The sequence below is a fragment of the Pelobates fuscus genome, chromosome 2 (genome assembly GCF_036172605.1).
Source record: "Pelobates fuscus isolate aPelFus1 chromosome 2, aPelFus1.pri, whole genome shotgun sequence".
Lineage (NCBI taxonomy): Eukaryota > Metazoa > Chordata > Amphibia > Anura > Pelobatidae > Pelobates > Pelobates fuscus.
The window spans coordinates 61,978,807-61,999,497 of NC_086318.1; the positions used below are offsets into that span (position 1 = coordinate 61,978,807).

Here is a 20,691-nt window from a genome sequence, read left to right on the forward strand (position 1 = left end):
CCGCTTACCGGTGCAGACCTAATTAATGAAATGTCTAGGGAGACTGTCCAGGTTGTGTGAACTGTTTTCCCTAAGTAGGTTGGTACATGCTCCAAGAGCTCATATCCATTTAGAACAGACTTGCGTGGGGAGGTGTTTGGCCAGAGACGTGCTCTCTAGAACACAATGGACATTATTGATTATAGTGGGCTGGAACATGATAATGAAACAACTCAGCTATTCAATAATAGGTGTTGATAGATTACAGAATTGGTACAATTTTTAATTCCACCTACAAAAATATCTGGCCTTCTGCTGGTTCTTGTACGTGTCATACTGTGGAAAAGAGCTGGAGAGGATGCATTGGTAGATATTGGTGTGCACAGCTTTTTTCATTCACATGTAAAAGGGATTTTTATGTTAAGGACCAACTTTTACTGAATACAAAATACTAATCGATGTTTAGTTATTTATGCATGAAGCTAAATAAAACTTTACAGTTTATACCAACAACTAAACTTTTTTTTAAATAAATCATTTTACTTAACATTCCAGATTTAAATGCCACAATTAATTTCAGCACATCTGAACAAACATTTTTAAAAGGAACACTGTAACGTTAAAACTAAATATATATTTATTTTTTACCTTACAGTCTTCTTTTTTTAGAATAGATTTAGGGAACCAGCTTTTCAAAAAACAAACAATAAAAAACATTACCAGGATAGTCACCTCATGGCAGCTGCTCATCCCATGATGTGATCAGGCCTATGCTTTTCCCAGAGAAGCATTGGTGACCTACTGTACATTTATGACAATCGCTGTGCTCTGCCATTCTATTTCCGCTAATAGAGAAGTATGGAATCCAGTTCTCTAGAAGGATCTTCAGCTGTGATTGATGACGCCAAATGTAAAGGCCTTCGATTTACAATGGCCTTAACATACCTCCCAACATAAGTGCCTACAGAATCGAGGCATGGTTGGCTGCCACCTGCGGCCTGCTCGTAAAATGCGTGGGCCCGTTCACCTAGAGCCGGCCTATGTCTTTAAAATGAAGTAGGGAGCACTGATGAAGCGCATCCTGAATGGTCTTAGTGCCCGTGTCTCTGCACAAACCCACCTAATGATGCGCATGCTCTGTGCTGTCAGGTGACAGTTCCCTGGTGTCCCCAGATGCAGACACCAGGGAACGAATGTGGCACAGGACCTCGAACTTGGGACTGTTGGGAGACTTGCAGTTAGTGGTTGTCAGCTTAACAACCATTAGTGGCGTGCTTTCGGACACATATAAACGTTGTCATTTCTCATGAATGAAAAAAAAGGATAGCATTTTCTGGTAAGAGTGCCCCTTTGATTTATTACAAAATAATAATTCCACCTGTCATACAAATTTATATAACTAGCCCTTATATCTAGTAACAATTTAAATATACGTTGTTTTAGCTAAATTGCTTGCAGATAAAATTGTATTCCTCTATTTTCTGAGCCTCTAAAAATTGCAAATGTGGCGGCTAAAATGTATTTAAGTACTTTTGTTTCCTTCAAGGATTTCTTGTGTTGTTTCCCGCAATTCATAACCCTGGTATTAATTATTCTACTTTTAATATACACATTAGCATTATGTGTCTTTAATATTGACATAATAATTAAATTGTCAAGTGTGTGTCAGGGGAAACATTGCAATCTCTCCCACAGAGAAATACATTTTAAGCACCAGGTCCTATTTTGCGTCAAGTTCCCTGACTCCCTGGGTTCAGGCTCTGGTCTGTGATTTACTCATTTGACCCTTTTAGTTTTGTTTATTTTATATGTAAAATTAAGCTATGTTCGAGATTAGTATTACACTTTAGCTGGACAATTTAACTATGTAGCAATATTTGTGTATTGTGATCTGTCAAGGTTCTTACAACAGCTCTGACTTGTTCTTGTTTTTAGTAAAACATCAAAATGTATAAAAAATTTATTCCATTATAAAGTTATTTTTAAGGTAAAAAGTCACTATTTTATTTCCCTGCCGTTCTTTCTAAAGTCTTGAGTACTTGAGTTAATATTTTTTTATAAGCTTTTTCCAGTGATTTAATATATATTTTTTAAAAAAAATATATATTGATATTTTTATTTATTTATAATGTTTTGCATGTATGTTTTGATATTACAATATTAAAACATTCTTTAAAATATGAAATTATTTTAAAAGTTTATACAAAACTATTAAACCAATTGAAAATGCTTCTGCAAAAATATTGAATCGAGGCCTTCATTAAAATTCTAATTGGCTTCAACTGCTTAGGCACTCCTTATAGTCACAAATCATTTTGTGTAACATTACAAACAGCAAGAGGTATCTATAAAAATTGTAAAATACATTTTGAAAAATCTATAAAATGTCATACTGACAAAGTTTGATAAAAAAATTCTATTATGCTACTATCAGAATTATGACAGTTGCTTCAAATGCCACTTCATCAAACAGCACCATAATTATATTTATTTCTTCTACTGTTTTAATAACAATCTATTTCTCTTAGGCTCGAGCACTAACTGCTCAGACGGCAGAAACTGAAGCTATTCGATTTTTGGTTGGAACACAGTCCCTCAGATATGACAACCAGGTGAGCAGAACGTTTTAGACTTGTAAAATAACTATGTAAATTGAAATATACAGGTTTTCATAGCAGCTAGTTAACTGTCATGGAAGTATTTAAGGGATCCGGGCACTAGTCTACAAATTTCTGAAATTCTCCAGTTTGGACAGCAAATTTGAACACAAAAAAATAAATTAGGCCAATACAACCCAAAACAAACTGCAATTAATCTCTTTGTGATGTTCCAGACTGAGACGTAGATAAATAGCAGTGCCTATGTGCCCTTTGTGGGTTGACTAAGTGCACTGGTGCTGACGTGTGTGATGACTAATCCCTGTGTCTGTAAATTGTCTGCATCTAACACTTATAGCATACCGAGTGCATGTTTCAGTTAGGACTGACATTTCAAAAGTAAAATAAAAATTAGTGAAGGTATTCAGAGAGACAAGATGAAATCGAGTCCACACCAGATTTAATTGCTGTTCTTGGTGGCTCTGGAAATGCCATGTGCAAAGGTCTTTCTTGATTTTAAATGTATTTATAATTTCTCATATATCTTCCTTATCCAGTGAGATTTGCAATTATTACCAATCAAGCTTCAGTACTGTGAGTATAGAGATTGTGCATTGGATATATTGGTACAGAAAGGATTAAGAACCCTGCACATCTGTTTAGAATATAGTATCTGTAGCACGTTTTTACAATGTGTTATGTGAGATGCCCATAAGATTCCATTCTAAAAGCGATACCTGCAGGAGTTGGGGAGGAGAGGTTGGTTGATTAAGGAATTTTAAGGAACAAAATTTTGCATTGTAAAATATTAGCAACATCATTCCTAGAGAATTAGATATTTAAGAAAAATGGTGAAATGTGTTCTGTAAACTAAAGATAGCCCCCTTTTGCCCCAAGAAATAGGCTCCAGAGAGCAGCTAACTAAGGTAATGCATTTAAAAAATGTGTCTAAAATGTAAAATGTAGCCTGTGTTTCCATGGTCACAGGCATACATCACTTTATCATACATATCTTTAGTGGAAACAATTGTACATTATCTTACATTGTTGCATTAAGCAAAGACATAATAACCATTAATGCAGTCAAAAGTAAAAGTACAAGAAAAAAGTTTAAAGTAAAAATAAACCAAAAATACAACATGTTTTCCAATAGTATATATGAGTATCTTATATAATAGGCTTCTGGGTATGGTAGCCTCATACTCTGTCAGGTAAGCTAATCCTTGGGGGGTGTTGGTCAGTTGGTGAACCCTACTCGGTCACTTTTATTGAAGTGCTGTTAATTGTCTTGCTGCTAGTAGAGTGTGTGAAATAAAGTTTTTGGATTGATGGGAGAAGACTGTTGGGAACAACACAGTAGGTGACATGAACTGTCTAGGGATGATGTTCTACTTCTCTCCAGAATGCATGCAGTAATATGCTCAATCCCGAGATGTGAGTTATGATGCCCTCCTCTCTCCCACATATCCACCACAGGGAGAATATAGACTTGTTAAATAATGCTGCCTGTTGGGCAGTGATCAACCAATTTGCGTTGAGCCCCTTGATCGATGTAGAGTGACTATTGCTTAAGCTATGGACGTTTTATAGTAAAAGTAAACATTGGGAAATCCCATTCCTTAAGCAAAATGTTTTTGTAGCAGGGCAAGTGAGAGTTGAGCTCTATGGTTGTCCCAAATGAGTGCTGTAAAGATTATTTGAATAATTTTTAAAGAAACTGTATGGCAATGCATACCGGTACTAGTGGTGTGAAGTTGCATTTGAAAACAATGTGTATAGTATGAGGCAGTTTGATATCTAAATAGGTAACATGGTGGGGTCACCAATCAAAACAATATTTCGTCTTGAGATCTGCAATTGTTCTGGCTGCTATGCTTATTGGGAGAGCTGTTTTCTGATTCAGTTTGTATAACGACACCTATCCATAGTGTTCTAAAAGAAGCCACAGCACAGAGATAGAGTCCTCAGAAGAACATACTGTTAATATAATGTCATCTGCGAATAATGAAATGCTGTTATCTACTCTGTAAGTTGGAACACCCTGAATGTTTACATTTTGGCTTATTTTGTGGGCCTGGGGCTCTAAAGACAGCATAAGGCGATGTGGGGAGACTAGGCAGCTCTGGCGGATACCATTTTGTGATATTGAAGGGGCTAGAATCTTCCTGTGAATACTCTTGCTGATGGAGTGTTATACACTGCCATTATGCTTGCAATAAGGCACAGGGGAAGTTGAATTTGGGCTGAGATCAGCTACTATGTCTTCTCCTCTAAATGAGCAGCACATTCTCCAGTGACCTGTACCTCGACCTTGATGCCGCTTGTCTGCAAAGCAAAATCTTCCTTTAGTGAGGATCGCAGCTCATTCAACATCCACTGTATGGAAGTGTCCCTTGCAGGCATAAGTGAAAGATCCAAAATGGAGGTGATGTCACTCTTGTCTGAGCACAAGTCTGGTGATGGTAGCTTCTTGGCGCCATCTTTTATCCTTGCCGGAGGAAGTGAAAGCTTGAAGATGGAGTTATTTGTTCTTATGTTTCTTAATAGATCAATTTGTCATGATGCGGGCTCTGCAGACTAGTAATATTGAGTTGCAAACATGGGTGTCAAGCTGTAAAACACTCTGGAAAATGCTGTTGGCCCTGGAACAACGGGCTGATACGTCTGTCTCCATTGAGCTATTTGCATTGTTAATGTAATTTTGTAAAAAACATTTTTGAAAATCCATGTCTGAGTTTTCTTGGTAAGAAAAACTCTGGGTTTGGGAAGCATCCGGACTGGGAAGTTGCATTTAAAAGACAATCAGAACAGAATTCTGATATTGCTACTAGGAAGAGAAGGCTGTTGGTTAAAGGGGCACTATAGTTACCAAAGCAACTTTATCTTAGTGCAGGTTTTGTGTATAGATCATGGCCCTGCAGTCTCACTGCTCAATTCTCTGCCATTTAGGAATTAAATAACTTTGTTTATGAAGCCCTAGACACACCTCTCTGCATATGACATGCACAGCCTTCCTAAACACTTCCTGTAAAGCGTTATCTAAAGTTTACACTTTATTTTATTGCAAATTCTGCTTAATTTAAAATGTATTTTCTCCTCTTTTGTTAATAGCCTGCTAGACCCTGCAGAAGCCTCCTGTGTGTGATTAAAGTTAATTTTACATAGCAGGAGATAACACTTTTACATTTAGTTACATCATATTGAAAATTAAACTTCAGGGGTATGATTTATACAATCATATTGCTTCATTAAGCTAAATTTGTTTTGTTGACTATAGTGTCCCTTTAAATCAAATACTACATTAACGCAGCAATGGAGAGATGGATAATTGGGGGTCTCAAGTAGCATGTTTATTCTCAAATGGAAACTGGAAGGCATATTCCTTGTTAACTCTTCCACTGTAGAAATTGTATTTACTAGGGCGTTATCATTAATAGATCTTATCCCGTTGTAATGTACAAACAGACCTTATGTATTTTGTATCTCACAAAGGTTAATCATAGCATGTCCAATCATTAATAAGAGCTACAAATGTGTTCAGGACTCATTGTTCACACCAATTGAAATATGTAGGTGACAGTGATTTAGGATTCCTGTAGACTACTTTTTGAATTGTGAGTGAAACTATAAACCATTGGTTTTATATCTTATTTCACTTTTCTTCCATGTGTTTAGATCCATGTAATAGATTTTGATGATGAAAATAATATCATCAATAAGAATGTCCTACTTCACCATGCTGGGGAAATTTGGCAGATCAGTGCTAATCCGACAGATAAGAGTGTCCTTGCAACCTGCTACAATAAAAGTAAGTCATCTGAGTAATCATTGTGATGAGAAAACAACAAAAGATGAAATAAACAAATACACATATTTTGTGAATAAAATAAAACTTTTCCTAATCAATCATGGGAGCATTTACTCATGGGGTTAGCTCCTCCCCTTACAGCAGAAAGGATAGGAAATAGATCCTCCCCCTTCCCATCAGGTAGTCTTTTTATTCCTGTCCTTCACAGCAGTTTGGAAGGAGTCTGCTTATGCAGGCCTAGATTTTTCTTTTATGCTCACCAGTCAATATGTGCAGGCATAGTATATAGCAGATGTAGGCTATGTATGATTACTGTTTGAACCGACTCAATATATGTGACTGGTATCTCTGTGTATAAGGTGCTGTTAAGAAACACCCACAATGTATGTGATTAGTATATTCTGTATGCAGGTTGGTATTCTATTACCCCAATTTATACACGGCTTTAGTAGATTTAATATATGCAACTGATCTAAGGTCTGTGTTTTGCGCTGAAATGTAATACAGCCCAATTTTACCAAAAACAAATCCACTGTTGTACTGGGTAAGTAACTATTGCCTACTGTGGATTTTCTATGTCAGTTTTTTAATATGAAGTAGATAAGAGAAACATACTGCCTTTGGCTTTGCATTACATTTCTTCTCCAACAGGTGTTTCAGGATAACCAATCAACACAATTAATCACTTCAGACAGATTGCAGGTGTTACTGAACCTGTCTGAGTGCCTCTCCCAGGAGAGAAGGAGAGAAGGAGACCTGATTTTCAAAATGAAGCATGGTAATGTTCAACAGAGTTAAAGGAACACTCTAGGGTCAGGAACACAAACATGTATTCCTGACCCTATAGTGTTAACACCACCATCTAGCCCCCTGGTAGCCTGATCCAATCACAGTGCTTCCCCATAGGATTGGCTGAGACTAACAAAGAGGCAGATCAGGGGCAGAGCCAGCATGATTCAAACACAGCCCTGGCCAATCAGCATCTCCTCATAGAGAGGAATTGAATCAATGAAATCTCTATGAGGAAAGTTCAGTGTCTGCACGCAGAGGGAGGAGACGCAATGCTGCCCTGTGCTCTGCTGACAGCAGATCTGAGTGGATTGAGGAGTTTTATGCCTCAATCAACTCGGAAGTCCCTCTGATGACATTCTGAGTGACTGCAACTGGAGGTGTTCCTAGCTTTCAATGTAAACACTGTATTTTCTTAGAAAATACAGTGTTTACATGATAAAGGCTGCAGGGAGCTATAGTTCTCACCTGAACAACCGCATTAAGCTGAAGTTGTTCAGGTGACTATAGTGTCCCTTTAATGCTTTTTGTGTGTGCACACCTATGTATTTATACATGAGACCATTCTACAAAAGTTTTTCTATTGCCAGTTATCGCCTCTCTGATCAAGATAGGGAATGTTTATTTTTTTTATTTTTCAAGTTTGATGGGAGTGTTTAACATTCAGATATATGCTGATTACTGATGCACAGCTTAGTAGATCTTGCTGATTACTGATGCACAGCTTAGTAGGTCTTGCTGGTTGCAGGAGCACAGATTGGGCTATTTATTGCTCCCATAAGTAGGTGACTCTGACGCAATTACCTGACTGTCTTCACTGGTATATATATTTTTTTTCTTTCTCAAATCTAATTTAACTGATTTAAAAGCTGTTGATATTGGCTCTAATTTAACTGATTTAAAAGCTGTCGATATTGGCTTTTTCTTTCACCTGGTCATAACTTTAGTATCATTTTATTTTCTGCAAGCTTCTACTCTGAAAAATTCACTACTCCTGGTCTGGTTTATAACTTTTATTCAGATTTTAGCTCAATGCTCTGGAATTGGTTTAACATTCTTTAGAACTGGGTTCATTTCCTTAAAGCATAATCTTTATATGTTGGAGAAGGTGCTATTTTTGTATATTCAGTACTCTCTTTTATCCCTTGGGGACTTGGAAGTTTGGCAATCCCCTTAGTATATGTCAGGGGTGGCATGCTTTTGGTTCTTAACGTGTTAATGATCAGAATTTCTCACAGATTCCCCTTTTGTGAAGAGGAACATTATAATTTCCTTTCTGCAATAAAATGTGTTCTTTTAGGCTCATGTGCTCCAGGTAATATTTATGCTGTGTACAGGGATGTATTTAGCCCAAGGCAAACTAGGCATTTGCCTTGGGCGGCACTATTTAGGGGACAGCAAAAAAATGCCGCCCCCAAACGCCCACCGAGGTGTCCCCTGTGATTTCCCTGTCATGAGGGGGGACTAAGAGCTACCCTGCTGACCTACTCCGGCGGGCGGCTGGCTGGCTTACCATCCGAGGCGGCAAGGGAGCTGTGATCTCTCTGCTCTGCTCCCTCGCGCGCCGTTTACTGATGCAGTAGGAGCCGGAATATGACGTCATTAATTACGGCTCCCAGCATCAGTAGACAGCCAGCACGGCGCGAGGGAGCAGAGCAGAGGGATCACAGCTCCCCCGCCGCCTCGGATGGTAAGCCAGCCAGCCTCACAGCAGCCGCACTGGACCCCAGGGACGGTTCCATGCCAGCTCTCTAGGTATGGAGGCTGAGTGTAAACATTTTAATTAAATTAATAAGTTGTGTGTGTCTGTCTGAGTATATGTGAGTGTGTCTGTAAGTGTCTGTTAATGCATGTGTGTTTGTGTGTGTGTGTCAAATCAGTGAGTCTCTGATTGTGTGACTATCAGTGTGTCTGACAATGAGTGTCAGTGTGCGTATCTGTCAATGAACAATGTGTGTCAAATCAGTTAGTCTGTGTTCGTCATTGAGTGTATGTATGTGACTGTAAGTGTGTATCTGCCAATGTGTGTCTGTCAATAAATGTGTGACTCAGTGACGTTTGTGTGTCAGCTTAGTGAAGTGGTCTGTGTGCAGTGTCCCAATCTCTTTAGGCCAGCAAGTGTAATAATTACCTTGAGGGGTTAACTCCACCTCTAGTGACTGTCTACCAGACAGCCACTAGAGGGACTTCAGGGTGGTTAGGCGACCAAGAGTCGCCTAACTGATGCTGGACGTCCTCACGCTGTGCATGAGGACATCAGGCGTCTGCTAAATCCCCATAGGAAAGAATTGATACAATGCTTTCCTACGGGGAAGCCTAATGCAAGCTTAGAGGATGAGCTTGATCCAGCGCCAAGGGACATTGGCGCTGGATTCAGGTAAGTGACCAAAGAGTTCAGTGCTGAGGGGGACAATATAGGGAACTATGGTGCCAGGAAAACAGTTTTGTTTCCCTGGCACTATAGTTTCCCTTTAAAAGTAGTAGGAAAAGGTGTAGTTTAAAGAGGAAGAGGTGCAGCCTTGACAGGAAGGGGTGGGGCAAATTTGGATTAGGGGGGTGCCCAGGTTTAGTCATGCCTAGGGCAGCGCAAAACTAAAATACACCACTGGCTGTGTATTGCAAGTATTTTATTTGACATTGGAAGGTCTTTCTAGTCCCAAGACCATTCTACCAGGTTTACTATTTCAGGTAAAATTCACCTGCTACCAGAACAACAGAGGAAGTCCCTGAAGTTCCATTACAGACCTCTGTTCTGATATTCATGGGGATTCTTTTAGGTGTCCTTATATCTGAAATTTGCAACCAATGTGTGGCTTTAAGCGGTTGAGTCATACTGCATAATCTAATATTGCAGCTTGTTGATGATAAACATTTGGCTGATACCTAGATCTGTGTAAGTGATGGTCACTCCTAACATTGCATGGATTATAATACCTGTGGATTATATGCTTGGATTGGTGTTGATAGCTTTGCAGAGAAAACAAGCTGCAGAATGATCTTATCACCATAGGCTCTGCCATAAGTACTTCATCACTATCTGAAGATAAGGTCAGAGTAAGTATGCGGTTGTTTGTTCTCATAAGGATAACTGAATATCTTATACTATCCTGCTTATTATGTGTCTGTTGCCACACTGTATCATGTGCCTCTGGTTACCACCTTCTCATCAGTATCCTGCCTATTGCATATCTCCTACTTATATTCCACAACAGTCTCTAATCATTTGATTCTACTGTTTGGCATAATCTGTACTATTTACAATATGTTTATCTTTGAAGGTAGGTACTGACGTGGTTGGCCTACATTGCCTACTTCACTAGGTAAGATGAAGCGGTGTGAATCGTCTTTAATAAATCTTTCCAGAAAGTAGTAGGATTTTCAGTGTAATTCTCCCACTGTATAATATCATCGTGTGACTGTTTGTTTTCATCCAACAGTATCTGCTTGGTCCAGTATGATCTCTGGAAGTTATTCCTTTGTCAAGATTCTGATTTGATGATGCCATCCATTTGGTTTTAAAATTTATATCAGAAGGACATTATCTTTTATTGTTGACATAATAGATCTATAATTTCTAGACCGTGTCTGGGTTTCATGGAGGTTCTCTACATTTATTTATTTTTATCCGTAACAAGATGGGTTCCTTATTTCTTACGAGAGTTTGTCTTGCATTGATCTAGCCTTGTTCCTTCTCTAGGTTTGGCTATCATGGCCTTAATTCCTATCCGGCTCTATATTTATTCAGGATATATCAGACATTTGAATGTCAGGGGGTTGCTGACCTGGCAGCCTCTAGGGTAAATTAACTTGTCTGAACAGATTTTATGACAATATCCTATTGAGTACTTGTTTGGTTTTTTTTAAAGTCTTCTAAGGTTCATGCAGCTCAATAATGGTTTTTATAGCTATTAGCTCTTTTTGAACTCTGTCCCTCCCTCTATATATACTGCTTGGGTATTACCCAAGAGTAAATGCTGCCATGATTGATCAGGAATAAGGAATTGTTTCATACTTACCGCAATTTTCTTTTCCTGATCATTATTCATGGCAGCATTACATTCCCACCCATATACGAGATGTGAAGCTAGTTACAAAGACTACCTGATGGGAAGGAGGAGGATATATTTATACCAGTTTCAGAGTTTTATTTCCTGTCCTTGCTGCTGTGAGGGGAGGAGCTAACCCATGAGTAAATGCTGCCATGAATAATGATCAGGAAAAGAAAATTACGGTAAGTATGAAACAATTTTCCTTAATACAATCTTCCGAGTTTTTAGAGCAGTAAAGTCAAACAAGCTGCATGTGGGTCATATTAGGACTGTCAGACTTCTATTTGCAACCCATAGTCGCCAGCCCTCCATTAAGCATCAAGGCTGTTCTATTCATGGTGAACTTTTTGATGGTCTGGGTTGGGAAGGAGATAAGCCCCAACAATTGTAGAACTACTGGGAAAGTTCTTAGTAGTCCAGCCCTGCCCTGGTTTCATGATCAATTCTTTGATAACCTTCCATCTCTCTAAATAGCAAAGAATGGTTATAAAAATAGGAAGTGGTAGTAAAATATCGCACTATAAAATGTAAAGTGTTGGTTCCAGTGGAGCAGTATTCTATTTTGTGCAACTAGTTATGATTCCAAAAGAAAACAAGTGGGAAAAACGATTTAAACAAACTGGAATAATGCTGTTCATTGTGCAAAATAATTATATTTGTATGCTCACATATTCGGATACATTTCTAAAAATGCCCTAACATAGAGGCGGCAGATCAATAAGATGGACCTACTTTTAAATCCTGCTGAGCAAGTCTATTCAATAAAACAAAGTTCATGCTATATCGGCAAGTGAGCTATATGCCAGTTGCCACATTCACTCATCAATAAGCAAGTAGACAAGGCTGTTTCAGGCTGTTTATAGGATTTGGGGAGTGGCTTGCCATTTAATTTTTCCTGAAAAACTGCCAGTCAACCAGTCCTCAACATTAGCCTAAGGTAGCATGGCCCAGTTTCACCATCACAAGGATTATGTTTCAAGAGGGATAAGCCAAATGGCAAATTATTTAGCTAAACTAGAAAAATAGTCAGAGCTGTGGCAACTGATATTTAATTTGGATAAGTGCAAGATAATGCATCTTGGGCATAAAAACCCAAGGGCAGAGTGTAGAATATGTGATACAGTCCTAACCTCAACATCTGAGGAAAGGGATTTAGGGGTAATAATTTCAGATGACTTAAAGGTAGGCTGACAATGTAACAGAGCAGAAGGAAAGGCTAGCAGAATGCTTGGTTGTATAGGGAGAGGTATTATAAGTAGAAAGAAGGACGTACTCATACCATTGTACAGAGCACTGATGAGACCTTACTTTAAATACTGTATGCAGTACTGGAGACCGTATCTCAAGAAGGGTATTGATACTTTTGAGAGAGTTCAGAGAAGGACTACAGGGTAAAATTTACCAGGAAAGTTTAAAGGATCTTAACATGTATAGCTTGGAAGAAAGGCAAGGGGGGATATGATAGAAACATTTAAATATATTAAAGCGGCACTGTCATCCCGAACTTACCTTTCCCCAATCGATTCGTCTTCTCTCCCTCTCTCGGGATCTGTTTTTCTGATTCTGATTCTTTTTTCCTGTCTGCTCTAATTTTCTTTAAAACATAAGACAAAGTAGGAACTACTTTGTCTTATGTATTTTTCCTATGCCTGACCAGCTCAAGTGGGTCAGATAAATTTTCCCACAATACACCCTTTCCTCCGTGATCTTGCGATGCCTGCTTTCACTATTCCCGAGCATCCTGTTATTTAGACAGGACGCTGGCGATAATACTGAATTTCGCCCTAACAGAATGAGAACAGTTTGTTCATTCATGTTAGGAAGACATTGGGTACTTTAAGTTTGGTAAGAAATTTCATTCAAATGAAAATTCCAGTCCGTGCTGCATCTTGCAGCGGCAGGTGGGGGCCCTAAAAGACAATGGGGATTGTCCTCCCCTCAGGACCCCCACCCATGATCGGCAGGTGGGGGCCCTAAAAGACAATGGGGGAGACGGGTGGGGGGCTAAATGTAAAAATACACCCCCCCAGGTGACTAAAGGTCCCCAAGCCCCTAGTCACCCCCCACCCAAACAAAAATAGTGAGGGGGAGACAATAAAAGTAAATACCTGTAAATAAATACCATTTGATGTCTTATTTTTTTAACCCCCAAAAAGGGCAAATAAAAATCCATAAAACCCATCGAACTTGTAAAAAAAAAAAAAAACATCATCACCCAGTGAGGGCACCTTGCAGACTGAGCTCCGCAAGACTTATAAAGCCTTCCAACGCCTTGCAATTTGACTCTGAGCGCTCTGATTGGTTGGTTTAAGCCAACCAGTAAGAGTGCTCTTATAGGTAAATAATAAGCCTTGCCTGATTGGTTACCTGTAAGATTTACTATTTTCCTATCAGAGTATTTACCCCCCTATTTTCATTTAGGGCCCCCCTCATGGGTGGGGGCCGAGTGAGGGAGGACTATAGGTTCCCCCCCATTTTCATTTAGGGCCCCCACACGCCGCTCATGGCTCATAAGGGAGTTTTCAATCTTCCTTATGCTATTATGAGGGTCATTTTGACCCCCATAGAATGAGGGAGGACAAGGGAGGCTTAGGAAGTGGAGGGGAGCACAGCTCCCTGCCGCTTCTATTTTAACATATTACAAGGAGGGAGCTGCGAGTCCATAGCTCCCTCCTTGTAATAAACCAAACGAACACCAATATTCAGTGTTTGCTCGTCTGAAATTTCTATTCATTCCTTCGTCTTTCTGACTAATGAATAGATGGAATTCCTGTCCGAATTTCGGACAATAGCAAATGCCGAAGTGTTTAACTGGGCATACGAGGGAATTTCACAGGGACTTCATCTACCCACACAAAAATGGCAGCGCCCAGGACCTAGGTCTGGACACAAAATAAAGATTAAAAAAAATTGGTAATACAGGGGGCTTAGGGGCATTTGGGAGAAACTAGGGTATAAAAAAAAACAAAAAAAAAACTGGATTCGGCAATGATAGTGTCGCTTTAAGGGAATCAACACCGTAAAGGATGAGACTATATTTAAAAGAAGGAAAACTACCATAACGAGAGGACATAGTCTTAAATTAGAGGGGCAAAGGTTTAAAAATATCAGGAAGTATTACTTTACTGAGAGAGTAGTTAATGCATGGAATAGCCTTCCAGCTGATTTGGTAGAGGTTAACACAGTGAGGGAGCTAAAGCATGTGTGGGATAGGCATAAGGCTATCCTAGATATAAGATAAGGTCAGGAACGAATGAAAGTATTTAAAAAATTGGGCAGAATGGATGGGCCAAATGACACTTGTCTGCCGTCACATTCTATGTTTGTATTTTGGGGTATTCAAACAGGCAATTGCACATCTTTATATTAGATTATAGCAATTCCAGCACAACTTACACTTGGTCACATGCTCTTTCAGATTGCGTCCATACTCATTTAGGTTTTGGTAAATTTGAATAAAAAGATTTTGGGACACTATAGTAACCAGAACAACTACAGCTTAGTGTATTTGTTCTGATAAGTAGAATCATTCCCTTTAGGCTTTTTGCAGTAAACACTGTCTTTTCTGAGAACATACAGTGTTTACATTACAGCCTTTGGATACCTCCACTGGCCACAACTCAGATGGCTGCTAGAGGTGCATAGTACATATATAGAAGTTATACCACCAGTGTGTTTTATCTGCCTGAATGTTCAAGGCCATTGATGACAGCTGCTCTGTTAAAAACAAACAAACAAAAAACGTTTGTTCTATAAGGTAGTGCCTTGTGTCATCCAGCAGTGCAAGTATTATGGATTTCCACAATAACGCACTAGCTTAATACAGACCCCTTTTTTTTTTGCTGGCTAGATCAGTATTACCTGGATAGTAACTGTGACAGTCTATGCAAGTACTGACAAGAGCTGAGATGTTCCACTAAAGAACATTTGGAAATACAGTGACAGATGAGGTCAATTTTACCAACAGCCCTAAAGAATATTTCACGACTGTATTCATGAGGCAAGCTGGATTTAATATCCGACTGACTGGGATAAATTATTCAGTCGTGGAAGGTGAAATGCTAAAAGGACTGTAGATCATTCCAGAACAGAGTAGTTAGGAAATTAGAACAATGAAAGATAGAGAGAGCCTGAGAGCAGGAGAGATATACAGTCTCTGAGTTTCCACAGATGTTACAAAGTACCGTCAGGAGCCTCTCCGTGTTGAACTTTAATCTGCGTCTTAACAGGGTCATTTACTAAAGGGAGAATTTAAAGTTAATTAAAAGAGAATTTCAAATTGGAGAGATAATGCCAAAATAGATGAATTTGGAAAATTATCTAGTTCAGCTACTTGGGCCTAAAATTTGAAATTCTCTTTGAATTCTCACTTTAGTAAATAAACCTGTAATTGTTTCTGTAGTTGTGTTGTAGCCAATAACAGAAATATGCTGTTTCCTATAAATAAACGGGTGTTGTGAATACTGATTAGTGACTGAGGCAAAATATGGCACAATTAAAGCTTTTTTTTTTTTTTTGTGGTTTTGTTAATGTAGTAAAAAAATAAAATCAAAATTATATGTATATATTCACACACAGTATCTCACAAAAGTGAGTACACCCCTCACATTTTTGCAAATATTTTATTATATCTTTTCATGTGACAACCCTGAAGAAATTACACTCTGCTACAATGTAAAGTAGTAAGTGTACATCCTGTATAACAGTGTATATTTGCTGTCCCCTCAAAATAACTCAACACACAGCCATTAATGTCTAAACCGTTGGCAACAAAATCTGTATATACGGTGGTACCTCGGTTTAACAACGCCTCGGTTAACATAATTTCCGGTTTACAAATGAAAATCCGTTGAAAATAATGCCTCGTTACATAGTTACATAGCTGAAAAGAGACTTGCGTCCATCAAGTTCAGCCTTCCTCACATTTGTTTTTTTGCTGTTGATCTAAAAGAATGCAAAAAAAACCCAGTTTGAAGCACAATTTTGCAACAAGCTAGGAATAAAATTCCTTCTTGACCCCAGAATGGCAGTCAGATTTATCCTTGGATCGAGCAGGTATTACCCTACATTGAAAGATTATATCCTTGAATATTCTGTTTTTGCAAGTATACATCCAGTAGCTGTTTGAACATCTGTATGGACTCTGATAAAACCACCTCTTCCGGCAGAGAATTACACATCCTGATTGTTCTTACAGTAAAAAAACCTTTTATTTGCCTTAGACGAAATCTTCTTTCTTCCAGTCTAAACGCATGGCCTCGTGTCCTATGTAAAGTCCAGTTTGTGAATAGATTTCCAAACAATGGTTTGTATTGGCCCCGAATATATTTGTATAATGTTATCATATCCCCTCTCAGGCGACGTTTTTCTAAACTAAATAGGTTTAAATTTGTTAACCTTTCTTCATAGCTGATATGTTCCATTCCTTTTATAATTTTGTAGCCCGCCTCTGCACTTTTTCTAGTGCCATAATATCCTTCTTTAGAACAGGTGCCACAATTGCACAGCATATTCAATATGTGTTCTTACCAGTGATTTATAAAGAGGCAAAATTATATTCTCGTCCCGAGAATGAATGCCCTTTTTCATGCATGACAATACCTTACTGGCCTTGGCCACTGCTTATTGACATTGCACATTTTTGCATAGTTTGTTGTCTATAACAATTCCAAAGTCCTTTTCGTGTGTTGCTATCCCTAATTCACTTCCATTTAGGGTATACATTGCTTGTGTATTCTTTACGCCGAAGTGCATAACTTTGCATTTTTCAACATTACATTTCATCTGCCATTTGAGTGCCCAGTCCCCCATTCTATCTAAATCCCTCTGCAGCAAAGTAATATCTTGCTCACATTGTATTATTTTGCAATTTTCTTTCCGCAATATAAAGCAAGTTTCCCCAGGATGCATTGCGTCTGGAAAGTTTATAGCGCCACCCCCGTGCATGCTGGAGTCTGTGGGTAGCACGTGGCGTCGAGTGTTGAGGTGTTTGTGCGGATTTTTGCATCGAGTTTTGGAGCTGTTTTGGAACTTTTTGGTGCATTTCTCAAGCGGTGGAAAGGTAGGAAGCTGAGCTTCGTGGGTTGCATGCCTTTTATTGTGTTCTGCATTGTGGGTTGGTTTCCATGCCAGCTCATTTTGACTTTTTTCTGACCTCGAACGGATTAATTGGTTTTCAATGCATTCCTGTGGGAAACCACGTTTCGGTTTACAAATTTTTTGCAATACAAAACGTATTAAATTCGTAAACCATGGTACCACTGTCACACACACACACACACACACACAGACAGTGGTACCATGGTTTACGAATTTAATACGTTTTGTATTGCAAAAAATCCACACAAAATGTATTCCAGATATATGCAAAAAATCCACACAAATTTATTCCAAATATTTTATTTTTTATATATATATATATATATATATATATATATTTATATATATATATATATATATATATAAAATATTTGGAATAAATTTGTGTGGAGTCCATGAGTCCATCTTAGCCCTCGCTTTTTACACTGCCTTGTCGCACAGCTTCAGGACATCAATGTACTGGGTGAAATTCACATTTTTTTTAAAGTCACAGTAGTCTGTCCTTGAATGTGGCATTATGTATAACTGTTTCACTGAGAACATTTTTCCAATTTCAAATTTTGGTGTGAAATTTTTCTGTTCACGGTGCTTTGTAAAACAACTTTTTTTTTGTCAGATATGAAAGTTTAAATAATCCCTAGCGAAAAATAGAAATTCAACAACTGTGAATGAGGCTGAGGATTATCTTGTGTGTTGTGTAACTGTAGCCACTGGGTTTCAGAATCATGGCTGCTTAACCCCTTAAGGACACATGACATGTCTGACACGTCATAATTCCCTTTTATTCCAGAAGTTTGGTCCTTAAGGGGTTAAAGGGTTACTCTAACCCTTTTAAATGTATTTGTTTTAAATTATAATGTCCCATTGCCCCCCCTTTCTTTAAAAGACTTTAGAATTTACCTGAAATACTGCCTGGGGGAAACACCCGGTGCTTCTCTCAATGCCTCTTCTGACATCATCGAGTCTAATAAAATGTTTCTTCCATAGATGGGTCTGTTTGTACTGTTTCGCCAGCTCAACGCACATGCTTCTGAGCCAGAGATTGGAAGGAAGGTGTGTGTTTTTTTTGTTTTTTTTTTCCTCGTTTTAAGCTATGGAGTGAGGCGGGAGAACGCATACATAGGGAGAAAGTGGAAGCCTATTGCGTTGAGAACAGATGTAATTCTTGCACAGAATTGAGTTCCGGGCTACCTAATATATGTGTGCCAGGGGTGCAATTAGCGCTGGCAAAAAAGTGATTATATCTCTGGATGTCCAATGTTTCAAGCAGAAAGTGTGGACATCCAGCCTTCTACCCCCATTACCACTTCAAATCTCTGAAGTGGTCATATGACGATGGTCTTTGGAGTAACCATTTAAAGCATCACTGTCTTTGAAATTTGCATAATTTGCAAAGACCCCAATGGTGACCTTGCAGCTGGTGGTCCAGAGTTTGCAGGAAAGGTGATAATGTCAGGATCGGGACAGGGATCCAACACACAGAGTACAAACAGTAGCTAGGTACGTATACCGGACCTTAGAATGGCCGGACTAACGTAAGGAGTAAGCAAAGAATGGTCTAGAGACAAGCCGAGGTCGAGGGAACGAGAGAGCAGCTAAGCGAGAGACAAGCCGGGTCAAAAGGGTAATAGAGGTAAGCAGGGTAGAACAATACAAGCCGGGTCAGAACCAAAGAGACAAATAGAAATAAGAGCACTGAGTGACTAGACTAGCTAGAACCACGACAGGGCAATGAACCAATACACAAAACCCTATTTTATACCCTGGTTCTAAATTGATGATCACGCCCCCGACGAGTCCTGATTCGTGCTCAGGACTTGATTGACAGGTCGGGACGGATTGTCGTCATGACGTCGGCTACTGGAGCAGCGTCATAAAAGGAGGCGGATCAATCGCGTCCGGCGTGTAAACGGCCGAGAGGACTGCGAGGAACGAGTGAGTCAGCCCCTCTGAGAGGGCGAACGTCTAAGTATCTCACCTCCTCTGAGGTAGAGACAACAGGTACCCTGACAGTACCCCCCCTCTCAGAAACGCCCACCGGGCGGAAGGAACCGGGACGAGACGGAAAACGAGAATGAAAAGCCCTGCGGAGGCGAGGAGCATGCACATCCTCCTGGGCCACCCAAGACCTCTCCTCAGGACCATATCCCTTCCAGTCCACAAGATATTGTAACCTCCCCCGGGAAATTCGAGAATCGAGGATGGAGTTGATCTCATACTCCTCCTGACCCTCAACCTGAACAGAGCGAGGGGAGAATACAGCGGAGGAAAACCTGTTACAAACTAGAGGCTTCAACAAGGAAACATGAAAGGAGTTAGGAATGCGCAAGCCAGGTGGAAGGGCAAGGCGATACGCAACTGGGTTAATTCGAGTCAGAACCTTGTAAGGACCAATGTAACGAGGTGCAAATTTCATAGAAGGAACCTTCAAGCGAATGTTTCTGGTACTCAACCATACCCTATCCCCTGGAACAAAAACCGGAGCCGCCCTTCTACGCTTGTCTGCGTGTTGTTTGAACAACGTGGAGTTATGAAGGAGATTTTGTCGAGTCTGATCCCACAACTTCCTCAAATTGGCAACATGAACATCAACCGACGGTACCCCTTGGGAAGAGGAAACCGAGGGAAGAATGGGAGGATGAAAGCCATAATTCATGAAAAAGGGGCTAGAGCGAGTAGAATCGCAAACGAGATTGTTGTGTGCAAACTCCGCCCAAGGAATCAGACTGACCCAATCGTCCTGGTGTTCGGAAACAAAACAACGCAAATATTGTTCAATCTTTTGGTTGGTGCGTTCAGCAGCTCCGTTAGACTGGGGATGATAGGCAGAAGAGAAATTAAATTTAATGCCCAATTGAGAACAGAAGGATTTCCAAAAACGGGAAACAAATTGGGAACCTCTATCAGAAACAATTTCGGAGGGTATACCATGTAAACGAAAAATCTCTCTCGCGAATATCTCAGCCAATTCGGGAGAAGATGGAAGTTTAGGTAAGGGCACGAAATGAGCCATCTTAGTAAACCTGTCAACCACCGTGAGAATAACAGTCTGTCTTTTAGAAACAGGCAAATCGACAATGAAGTCCATAGCCAAACAGGACCATGGTCTCTCGGGAATTTCCAAGGGATGCAAAAGCCCACATGGAAGCGTATGAGGTTGCTTAGTCTTCATACAGACCTCACATGCCCCGACGAAATCCCTAATATCCTTACGTAATGAAGACCACCAGAAATCTTTAGAAATCAAGGAACACGTCTTGCGTATGCCAGGGTGCCCAGCCACCTTACTGTTGTGGAAGCACTGCAACAGTTCCAGTTGGAGTTCAGGAGGGACGAAGTACCGTGCCCCAGGAACCTGTCTGGGAGCCAG

At 39.6% G+C, this 20,691-nt stretch overlaps 1 protein-coding gene across 1 annotated transcript in view; it reads left to right on the plus strand.

The window, feature by feature from the left end:
* Nucleotides 1-20,691, plus strand: part of EIPR1 (EARP complex and GARP complex interacting protein 1) — a 274,351-nt gene that overhangs the window by 65,306 nt on the left and 188,354 nt on the right. Inside the window, exons 2-3 of the mRNA XM_063440889.1 lie at nt 2,508-2,591; nt 6,252-6,384. Of these exons, the coding sequence (XP_063296959.1) occupies nt 2,508-2,591; nt 6,252-6,384 (217 nt within the window). The remainder of the gene's footprint in view (nt 1-2,507; nt 2,592-6,251; nt 6,385-20,691) is intronic.